The sequence below is a fragment of the Eurosta solidaginis genome, chromosome 1 (genome assembly GCF_040869045.1).
Source record: "Eurosta solidaginis isolate ZX-2024a chromosome 1, ASM4086904v1, whole genome shotgun sequence".
In the NCBI taxonomy this organism is placed as follows: Eukaryota; Metazoa; Arthropoda; class Insecta; order Diptera; family Tephritidae; genus Eurosta; species Eurosta solidaginis.
In genome coordinates this window covers 26,406,873-26,418,992 of record NC_090319.1, presented here as the reverse complement: position 1 = coordinate 26,418,992, position 12,120 = coordinate 26,406,873, and the positions used below count along the sequence as shown (strand labels likewise).

The 12,120-nt window shown below is 38.1% G+C and overlaps 1 protein-coding gene across 1 annotated transcript in view; it reads right to left on the bottom strand.

Moving 5' to 3' along the window:
• Positions 1–345: 345 nt before the first annotated feature.
• The window catches only part of LOC137250486 (uncharacterized), a 73,847-nt gene continuing 62,072 nt past the window's right edge, over positions 346–12,120 (bottom strand). The window contains exons 4-6 of the mRNA XM_067783373.1: positions 4,643–4,725; positions 4,465–4,578; positions 346–619 (exon numbers count right to left, since the gene is read on the bottom strand). Coding sequence (XP_067639474.1) covers positions 441–619; positions 4,465–4,578; positions 4,643–4,725 — 376 coding nt within the window. The 3' untranslated portion in view covers positions 346–440. The remainder of the gene's footprint in view (positions 620–4,464; positions 4,579–4,642; positions 4,726–12,120) is intronic.

Below are 12,120 nucleotides of genomic sequence, written 5' to 3'. Positions count from 1 at the left end.
AGTTGGTTGATGGCCAGCATCCACAGCAGAGGTGATAGCACCCCTACCTGCGGCGTGCTCTTGTCCACTGATTTCGTGGACTCGTACAATCCCCATTGTGATGTAATCTTTCTGCAATTTAACATGCAGCCGATCCATCTGATTAAGGCAGGATGTACTTTAATGTAATTAAGACCATCCATAATCGCCAATTTTGCAACATAATTGAAAGCCCCGGCAATGTACAAGAAGACTCCTAGAGCACACTCTTTATATTCCAGGGATTTCTCTATGCTTATTACCACCCTATGCAATGCGGTGTCTAGCCATATCGTACAGTGTCAATAGAATTACCGAACAAACAAATTACAAATGTAAAATATTTCATAATTCTCTATTTTGTAATCAGTTTAAAAAATTTACAGTTTTATAATAAAGTTTCTGACAATTACAAATGAAAACTAGATGTGTATAACAAGCAAAGGTGCTGCAGCTCGTGGGATTTCATAATCTTCGCAATCCATCTGATGGATACGGTACAGTTCCCCTACGTCAATCCCTTTGGCCCTTAAAGCAGCCATGAACGCGGTTTCAATATGACCCAATACATCAGGCTGTCGTGTATAAACCCAAACGAGTTCTAAATTTTGGAAGAGAAAATAATGTTATAAATATGTTTATATATGATTTTTGAATGGCGTGTAAAATTGTGACTACGTTCGTCCATTTGTGCAGCATTCTTCAAATTTTATTAAAGGTAGAAATGGATTGTTGAACTCTAATCCATTATGTAGACTTTTGGTTCAAAGACTATGTTGAAGATAAGCGTGGGAATGATTTACCCCTATCCCTTTTGGAATTTGGTTTGTTAACGAAATTATTACGATGTTCAGTGTCATTGTTTTTTCTGCATTCCAATATTTTGTAGAAAAAATAGCTAAAACATATTGCAAATACATAATACACGAAGCCCAACAATATAGCTGTTTTTTGCTTAATGTTAATTTGAGAGTTGGTGAAAATCTCATATTAAAAACTTCCCTAACAATTGTTGTTTGAGTTTCATTTTAGAGCTAACGTGTCAGATTTGAGAACAAGGCTAACGCTAATTTGGGATTTTTAATTAGAATTCCCAAACCCATCACAAACATGATGAATGAAAAATGCAGAGAATCAAATTGGGAACCAAATTTTTCTACAACTTTTGAGAATTTTTGTTCTGCTCCTTTCTCGGAAAAATTGCCAATTGAAACTTATTGTAATAGTATTGGCGCTACTTTCCTCCTCTCTGCTATGCTGCCGAAGGCCTCCACAAAATAAATTAAAAGCGCTATTCTGTGCACTTGGACAAATTCACCATCTTGCTTATTTGTTATTTGTCAAGTTTGACAATTTATCAAGTAGATAATTGCTACTTTATGTAAAAAATAAAAAGTTTTTTCGCTGACAAATTGTCAATAAGTCAAACGCTCTTGATAATTTAATTTATACGGATAAATTTAAACTAGAATTCTGTTATTGTGCGATCGAGAGAAAATGGAAGAAGATTTATTACTTTTGCTATTATTGTGCGAAGATCCTCCTTGATTGGATTTTGGGGGTAATTTCTGGGTGGTTTTTGAAACTCCCTCGGGGTCCTCCCTGGGTCATTTGGGGGTCGTTCCGGGATCTTTTCGGAGACTCTCTCGGAGTAATTCGGGTTCTTCCGGGATGGTTTTGGGGAGTCCCCAATGTCCACCAAATTAACTCGATGGAGTCCCCATAACCATTCCGGAAGGTCCTCCAAATTACCCCAAGGGACCCCGATGGAATCCCCAAAACCATCTCAGAATGTCCCCCAAATGTCCCCGAGGAAGTCCCCAAAAAAATCCCGGAACGACCCCTAAAAGACCCCGTGGAAGTCCCCAAAACCATTCCGGAATGTCTCCCAAATCACCCCAAGGGAGTCTTCATAACCATCCCGGAAGGTACCCCAAATTACACCGAAGAAGTCCCCAAAACCATCCCAGAATGTGCCCCAAATGACCCCGAGAGAGTCCCCAAAAAGATCCCGGAACGACCCGCAAATGAACCCGACGGAGTCGCCAAAACCTCTCCGGAAATATACCGAGGGAGTCCCCATAAACATCCCGGAACGACCCCTAAATGACCCTGAGGGAGTCCCCAAAATGATACAGGAATAACCCCAAATGACCCGAGGGAGTCCCCAAAGTCATGCCGAAATGACCCCCAAAAATCCAGCGGATTATTTTTTCCTATTTCCATTTCGGGGTTAGCAGCATAAAATGAGACATATCGCTCCAATTGCTCATGCGTAGCACGTTCCACTTTTGATTTCCTTGAAAAAACTATGATTTTAAAATATTTGTTACAAAAAATAATGAACAATATTAACTTATGTTTTTTCGTCTTACGTTTTTTCCATTTCACGATTCTTGCACTAAACAGCTGATTTCTGTTTACTTTATTTAGTTCACCACAATATGATGAAAAGCACAAGTACTTTGATAAATTATTAAAAATGTATTTGATAAAAATAAGTAGCCATAAAGGAGTAAAAAAATTTAAGAACTTATAAAACTTGTTAATAAAAAGAAAAATAGAAAAGGTTTTGATAAAAGCTTGATTTAATTAAAACGAGTACATATATTTGATAAAAAAAAATCCGAAAAATAACTTTTTAATTTAGAAGTAGTAAAATAAATAAACAAAGAATTTTTTTGGAAATAATTAGTAAACACAAGTAAGGAAGTCTAAGTCCGGGTGAAACCAAACATTACATACCCAGCTGTACACTTGAAATGCTGTTGTTGTTTGTTTTGTGTTCTTAATATTGTTACAAGGCTGCACAATAATATATATGTACATATGGTTCTATTCTGAACTAATTTTTCTTCGAGTTATGGCTCCCGAAACTTGGGAAATGAAATGCTATTCATATAAAGCTATTTTTTGAAACGATATGGCTTATTTTATTTGCTCACGACCCTTTTAAAAATCTTTTATATAAAAGTGGGCGTGGTCCTTTACCGATTTCGTTAATTCTTCTTCAAAGCATTCCTTATAGTAAAGGCAACCTCTCTGCCGAATTTTGTTACGATAGGTTTCACGATTTTTGATTTATGATTAATAATATTTGTAAAATTGATTTTATCACAAGTGGGCGGTACCACGCCCATTTTAAAAAAGTTTTGAAAATTTTCACACGTCAAGTTCTAACACTCTAGGTGTATTATTTACGAAATAATCAAAAAAAATGTTATATATATAAAAAGTGGGCGTGGTTACCATCCAATGTCGCACATTTTCAATACCAATCTATTCTGGGTCCAGATATGCTCGTGTACCAAATTTGGTGAAGATATCTCAATATTTACTCAAGTTATCGTGTTAACGCATCGACGGACGGACGGACGGACATGGCTCAATCACATTTTTTTCGACACTGATGATTTTGATACGAGTATACGGAAGTCTATATCTATCTCGGTTCCTTTATACCTGTACAACCAGCCGTTATCCAATCAAAGTTATAATACTCTGCGTACAAGTACAGCTGAGTATGAAAACTAAGTAATTTTTTGAAATAAGTATAAAAAATAAAAACAAGTAATTAGTAACAAGAACAAAAAAATTCATAAAATTTGTGAAAATGTAACAAAGTAGAACGAAGCCTTGATTTCATTAAAATTAGTAAGGAATATTGGTAAAAAAAATGTATTTAAAAGAAGAAAGAAATATGTAAATTTAGAAAAAAACTTATAAAAATAAAAATAATTAGTAAAAAACGGCGGGCTCATTCATCCTATTTGACGTCCTCACGGATCGGCCAGATCAACTATACATTGCAATACATTTTAAAATACATGTCATGTATGTGAGAGAGTCGTATTAGCGTGTGCTCCTGCTGTTGTTGTTGTTGTAGCGATTAGGTTACTCCCCGAAGGCTTTGGGGAGTGTTATCGATGTGATGGTCCTTTGTCGGATACATATCCGATACGCTCCGGTAACAGCGCCATTAAGGTGCTGGCCCGACCATCTCGGGGACGATTTATATGGCCACATTAAACCTTCAGGCCATCCCTCCCTCCCCACCCCCAAGTTCCCTGAGGAGTTTGGGGTCGCCAAAGCCTCGTCTGTTGGTGAAACGGGATTCGCCGCTCGAAGGTGAGGTTGACAATTGGGTTGGAGAAGCTATATATTGCGCTACACAACCCCTTGAATCCCCGTGTGCTCCTATATCTTCTTTACTGCCTTTATGGCATAGGGAATGAGATTAAGTTGGCGGAAATAATTTTTAGTAAAATAAGAATTGTACAACTGATTTTCCACCAATAAGAAAACCGCTTCTATTTATATTTATATCGCTCAAATGATCTTGCAGACCATTAGCTTTCGGTGACGAACATGCTTAATAGGGACCTGGTCTGGCGGCGTTCGGACACACAAAAATCGAAATGCTTAGTTAAATCAAAACTTACTAACCAGCGTGCCCCGATTGAAAATTCTGGCAGGCATAGATGATAAGTTTCTGTGAATCAAGAGTTAGAACTTTGTACATAAGATTATTCCAATCAATCGCTCCAGTTCCGGGATTAGCTGCAAAATATAAATAAAATTTATAGTTTAAATTTCTTAGAAAGATATGATTATAATAACATACCTCTTGGCCAATATGTAATTCGAAATTGTCCTGCACAATTCGAAGGGAATTTAAGTGATCCGACGCTAACAATTGGGGTCTCCCTAGTAATTGTGAAAAAAATGTGTTAAGCTGCGGTGTATATTTTCAAAGTAAACAACAAGAAGAGTATGTGAACGCTACTTCTAGTTTAAGGAGGAAGTGATACGACTTTGCAGGAGGAAAAAAGCATAGGCAGAAAGGCATGAGTGCGAGGAGCATGAGCTGTTAGTCACCACGAATGACGCCTGCAAATTTTAGCAAACAAATTCGACGACAGACGAAAAGTTCTTAGTCCGGGGTAAAATACTGTCAGAATGAAAACGGTTACCTTTTAACCGATGTTCAGAGAGCACTTAGATTGTGCAGGGAACACCTCTCTGACCTTCCAAATGGAGACAGCGATGTACCTATCGCCCAACTTTGAGCCCGCAATCGATAAACTTATGTTCGTCCACCCGACTATGACGAAATCAGAATATCAATAACCAGATTAAAAAACAAAAAGACCTCGGACGATCAGTGACGTAGTGAGGTTTTCTTGCGCCCGGGAAAAATATTTTTTTGGTTTGCCCGCAAAACTAACGTTGAGCAACACCATCAGCTCAGTTAGAATTGGTGTTGGGTCACCCTAATATACATACGTAGTATACATACATTATTCTATACTTATCATGACTATTTTTTTTTGTACAAAAACTAATTACTGTAAACCATACATTTTTGCTCTCCTTATAAACACATATCCTATTCTGCATTTCATGAATTCAATAAAAGTTAGTACTTGTATAGCAATCGAGCGGTCGCGTTCTTATTTATGTTGGGTGAAAAGGGTGCTAAGTGAGTACAAGTGAACAATTAAAAGGCAATAGAACACAAGCTCCAATACATATCATTGCAGCAACAACAAATTAAGCTGCAAAGTCAAAAAAAGGCTTTTGACTATTCATTTTGGCGCCCAACGTGGGGCCTAGTGTTCTTTAAAATAAACAAGTAAGAACGGGACTGTCTTCGGCTGTGCCGAAGACTTCATACCTTTCATGAATGGGGCTGAAAAATAATTTTATCCCGTTCGTAATCTCCGAATAATCGGATGTATAAGATAAGAAATATATAGTGAACATATCTACATACCTTAACGATTTTTAAGATAAATATAAAATAAAAAATAGGTAGGTAATCTGTGTGAGGATGCAAAGCTTCACGTTTTTTGCGGTCTGCATGTAAAAACTATGACTACGGATCACGTATTTCAAAAATATATGACGTAAACGTAACTATTTGATGAATTTTGAAGCTTCTAGCCGTAAAAAAGGGGTCAAAATGACAATTTATATGAAGTATATGATATATATACCACCGATCTCTATGACTTTTTCAGACAACAATATATGCTATATACGTAAGCATTTTTGTGAAATTTGAAGCTTCTAACTGTTAAAACGGGGCAGAAATTGCGCAAAGTTTCTTATCTGAACAATCGGTTGTATGAGATATATACTATGTATACCACCGATCTCAATGATTTTTTCAGACATCAATATATGCTATACACGTAAGCAGTTGGTGAAATTTGAAGCTTCTAGCTATTAAAATGGGACCGAAATCGTAAAAAAATATATATATACTATATATATATACTATATATACCATCATATATATATTATATATATCACCGATCTCTATGATTTTTTGACACAACAATACATACTATATACGTAAGCAATCGGTGAAATTTGAACCTTATAACTGTTAAAATGGGGTAGAAATTGCGAAAAGTTTCTTATCTGAACAATCGGTTGTATGAGATATATACTATATATACAACCGATCTCTATGATTTTTTCAGACAACAATATATGCTATATACGTAAGCAATCAGTGAAATTTGAAGCTTATAGCTGTTAAAATGGGGTAGAAATTGCGAAAAGTTTCTTATCTGAACAATCGGTTGTATGAGATATATACTATATATACAACCGATCTCTATGATTTTTTCAGACAACAATATATGCTATATACGTAAGCAAAAAAGTTTCTTATCTGAACAATCGGTTGTATGAGATATATACTATATATACAACCGATCTCTATGATTTTTTCAGACAACAATATAGGCTATATACGTAAATATTCGGTGAAATTTGAAGCTTCTAGCTGTTAAAATGGGGCTAAAATTTGCGAAAATATATATATATATTTATATATAAAATATATACTATATATACCACCGATCTTTATGATTTTTTCAGACAACAATATATGCTATATACGTAAGCATTCGTTGAAATTTGAAGCCTCTAGCTCTTAAAATAGGGCAGTAATTACGAAAAGTTCCTTATCTGAACAATCGGTTGTGGGGGATATATACTATATATACGACCGATCTCATAAACTTTTTCAGGCAACAATATGTGCAATATACGAAAGTATATAGTGAAGTTTGAAGCTTCAATCTGTTAAATTGGGTAAGATATTACAAAAATCCTCTTTTTCTGAAAAATTGGTTGTATGGAGGATATATGCTATAGTGGTCCGATCCGGTCGGTTCCGACAAATGTCTAATCGGACACCCAAATACACCCGCTCACCAAATTTTATCAAGATATCTCAAAAATTGAGGGTCTAGTTTGCATACAAACAGACAGACGGACAGACGGACAGACGGACAGACGGACATGGCTAAATCAACTCAGCTCTTCAACCTGATTATTTCGGTATACTTAATGGTGGGTCTATCTATTTTCCTTTAAGGACTTACAATTTTCGGTTTCGTGACGAAGTTAATATACCATTTCATTTTCATGAAAGGTATAAAAATAAACAATAAATAATTTGTGTAACATTGATTTAATCATACATACTCTCATAAAGTGCACGCACATACATATATGCATTTTTTATCACAATCGCTCGGTTAAATACAGTCGCGACCCTTTTCACCTTCACGTGAACTTAGTTCGATTCTCGAACCGTTACCGGTAAATTCTATTTGCTAATTTGCTCTTTGCAAATAACGAAAGTCATACATCTGTCGCAAGTGACGTCATCGCACCTTACGCCAACTCTTCTGCTGCGCCTTTGCTAGCATTTCAATAGGAGTGTATTGTAGTTTTTGCTGCATCATAACATTCTTTTCTCCGTACGACTCTCAGCCTACATTTCTTTTGTTGGAGGTATCGCACCACCATTCTAGTTGTTGTATTTTTCGCAAAGTCTCGCTCAAACATCATTGCAATGACGGACACACTCAAGCAGCAACGAGCCAACACAAAAAAGAATATTTCGCGTATTAAAACAATTATCGTGACAAATGGTAAAGGAGAAGGGAAAGGCTTATCAACTATTGAGTTGAAGTGTCGCTTAGGAATACTGGAGTCTTATTTCACTCAACTCATGAGTTACCAAACACAAATAGAAAAGCTAGAGCCCGATGATAACATGAGAGGTGAGTTGGAAGATTTGTATGTAGGCGTTAAAATTGCTATTCAAGAACAATTGGGTGAGGATTTGAATAGCAGTATACTGGGAGAAAGGCAGGTTGTGATTCCTACTTATAACTCCAAGTTGCCGGTACTAAAATTGCCTACATTTACTGGAAAGTACTCAGAGTATAAAAATTTCATCACTTCGTTTAATCAAATAATTGATCGTGAGCTTGGCCTTTCCAACATCGAAAAATTCAATCACCTTCTGAATTGCTTGCAAGGGCAAGCACTGGAAACGGTCAAAGCATTCCAGGTAAGCAACGAAAATTACAAAAAGGCACTCGATAGGTTGAAATCGCGCTATGACAATAAAACGCTCATTTTCATGGAAAATATAGAAACTCTTTTCGAACTTCCGCACACAAAGAAACAAAACTGCATTCAACTTCGTAGTCTTATTGACAACGTCTCTGCACTCCGTGATTCCTTGCAATCTCTAGGCACGGACACAGATATTTTTAATGCCATGGTGATATATATTGTTATGCAAAAGGTGGATGATGGCACTGAAAAAAAGTGGAAAGAGTCGCTAGATTTTATAAAGTTTCCAACCTGGAACGACTGCGCTAAGGTGCTTGAAAGACGCTGTCAGTTTCTTGAGAGCATCGAGTCTTCGAATTCCACCGTAGAAACAGCAGGTAAGCTTGACAATAAGCCTGTTAAAAGGGGTAGTAAGCAGCAGTCGACAAAACAAAACTATTCCTTTACCTGTACCAATCGCGCATGTGTTCTCTGTGCAAGCACTGAACATATTCTCGGAGGTGGCTGTCAACGATTCAACGATATGAGCATTGCTGACCGTTTCAGCAATGCGAAAAGACTTTCCCTTTGTATAAACTGCCTCTCATCGGCAGTACAATGGCTCACAAATATCCTCATCCTCGCGGACATGTTTGCTTTCCTGCGAAGAGTCAATAAATCTACATCTTGAGAAGCTTTCGAAATTGGATGAAATACCGTCACCTTCTATGCTATCTGATGAGCAGGCTAGTTGCGAATCATTTTACATACAAACCATTTCACGCAGCACCACAGGCCGATTAATTGTTCGTTTACCCTTTAAAGAAAGTCTCTTGGAAATTCAAGAGAAATAGCTATGCATAGGTTCATCGCGCTGGAACGTCGATTGGCACGTTCACCAGAAACAAAGGCACAGTACATGAGTTTTATGCGTGAGTACGAGGAGCTCGGCCATATGACCGCTGTAAAAATACTGCGACATATGGCACAGCAGCTGCTCCATATCTTGCAGTGAGAAGTTTGAACTACTTAGCAGACATCTACACTAGTCAATTTCCTTTGGGTGCAGAAAGAATCAAATCGTCTTTCTACGTCGACGACTTTTTGTGCGGAGCCAATACTTTAGAAGAACTATCACAAATAAAATTTGAAGTTACTACTATTTTAGAAGAGGGCGGCATGAAGCTCGCTAAATGGCACTCGAATGTTGAGTCATTCGTAAATGACCAAACAATGAAAGAGCTCAACATCAACGATGCTCAAATAACCAACGCACTCGACATTACTTGGGACCAACATAATGATATTTTTTTATTTTCATTTTTGCCCAGGGTTCTAAAGTCGCACAAGTCGACAAAACGCAATATATTGTCACTAACATCGTCGCTTTTCGATCCTCTCGGTCTCCTTGCTCCGCTGCTTGTTACAGCGAAAATCATCTTACAAGAGTTATGGCTACTCAAGCTAAATTGGGACGAATCGGTGCCCCAAAATTTCCATTGTGCTTGGCAAAACTTGCTCAAAGAATTCTCTTCGTTGTCATTATTGCAGGTCCCGCGCTATTCTTTACAAACTACTGTTTTGCCAACTCAGCTTCACGGTTTTTGCGATTCTTCCATCCGCGCATATGGATGCTGTGTCTATGTTCGTGCCGAGGATAAAAATGGTAATGCCACAACGAGATTGATAACAGCCAAATCTCGTATCGCTCCAACAAAGAAAAAATCGCTACCAAAGCTTGAACTCTGTGGAGCGCAATTGCTCGCACAACTAATTTCAAAGGTCAGACATATATTCGTTGATCAAGATTTGGTAGTTTACTTATGGACAGATTCGCAAATTGTCTTACATTGGCTACGTATGCATTCCTCCACTTTATCAACCTTCGTTGGCAACCGTGTATCTGAGATACAAGAGTTGACTAGTAATTGCCATTGGAGACACGTACCGACGCAACATAATCCTGCAGACGTGTCATTGCATGGATGTTCCGGTTTTATAGAAAAACCAATAAAGCAAGCAAAAATATCATCGACACTCCAAATTTATCACCGCAAGAAATTGAAACCGCGCTTTGGTGCATAATTTGGAATATTCAACAACAATATTTTTCAGAAGATATATGTCGCGCTAAGAAAGGCAAACCAGCTGAAAATTCGCTCAAATTTCTAAATCCGTTCATGAGCGACACTTGTGGCTTTAACTTGCTTAAAGTGGGCGGTCGACTCGAATTGACAGCTCTGCCACACACACAGCGACATCCTGTGCTTTTACCAAGCAAATGTCACTTTGTTGAATGCTTAGTGCGCCATTTACACATTACAAATTTTCATGCCGGACCCAAAGCTCTAGTTGCTCTTATTCGCCTCAGGTTTTGGGTCATCAATGCTAGAGATGCTGCTCGTCGGGTTGTTCGGTCGTGCATACACTGTGTGAGATATCGTCCAAAGCTGCTGCAACAAATGATGGGAAACCTCCCCGTCGAAAGGCTCACGCCCTGCCGACCCTTCTCTCGATGTGCTGTTGACTTTTGCGGCCCTGTTAGCACGTATCTACGAATTAGAGGGAAAACTTCATACAAAACGTACATATCTATATTTGTCTGTCTTTGGTCAAAGGCAGTACATATCGAAGTCGTCTCAGACTTGTCAACAGACGCATTCATTGCAGCGCTTAAACGAATGATAGGCAGAAGAGGTTTGCCAACCGACATATTTTGTGACAATGCCACAAACTTCGTTGGCGCTGATCGTAAACTGAGTGAGCTGAAGAAATTTTTATTCGATCCTAACACAAAAAACAAAATTACACATTTTTGCTCAAACGAATTTATCAACTTCAACTTCATTCCTCCCAGAGCACCACACTTCGGCGGCCTATGGGAAGCCGCAGTAAAATCAGCGAAGGGGCACCTAAACCGAACGCTGGGTAATGCGCGTCTCACATATGAGGAACTGACAACGGCAGTTATAGAGATAGAAGCCATTCTCAATTCTACGCCACTCACGCCACTTTCCAGCGACCCAAATGATTACGAGGCTCTAACGCCTGCTCACTTCAGAATTGGTAGCTCATTAAAGGCAATCCCGGAGCGAAATGAAACAAATAAAGAGCTACACAACATAGACCGATGGAAACGCATTAGCGCAGTTAAGCATCACTTTTGGCGACAGTGGTCGCGCGAATATTTAAGCGAACTGCATTCACGCAATAAATGGGTTCGAGATCAACCAAACGTTCACGCCGATTCCCTAGTGATCATTCACGAAGATAATGTGCCTCCGCAGCGTTGGATAACAGGCAGAATCGTAGCTGCCATTCCCGGCAAGGACAAGCGCGTTCGAGTAGTTGATGTGCAAACATCTAAGGGCATAATAAGGCGTCCCATCCACAAAATTGCATTGCTTCCTGCTTGAAACTTCTTTCAACGGGGGCGGGATGTTGGGTCACCCTAATATACATACGTAGTATACATACATTATTCTATACTTATCATGACTATTTTTTTTTGTACAAAAACTAATTACTGTAAACCATACATTTTTGCTCTCCTTATAAACACATATCCTATTCTGCATTTCATGAATTCAATAAAAGTTAGTACTTGTATAGCAATCGAGCGGTCGCGTTCTTATTTATGTTGGGTGAAAAGGGTGCTAAGTGAGTACAAGTGAACAATTAAAAAGCAATAGAACACAAGCTCCAATACATATCATTGCACCAACAACAAAT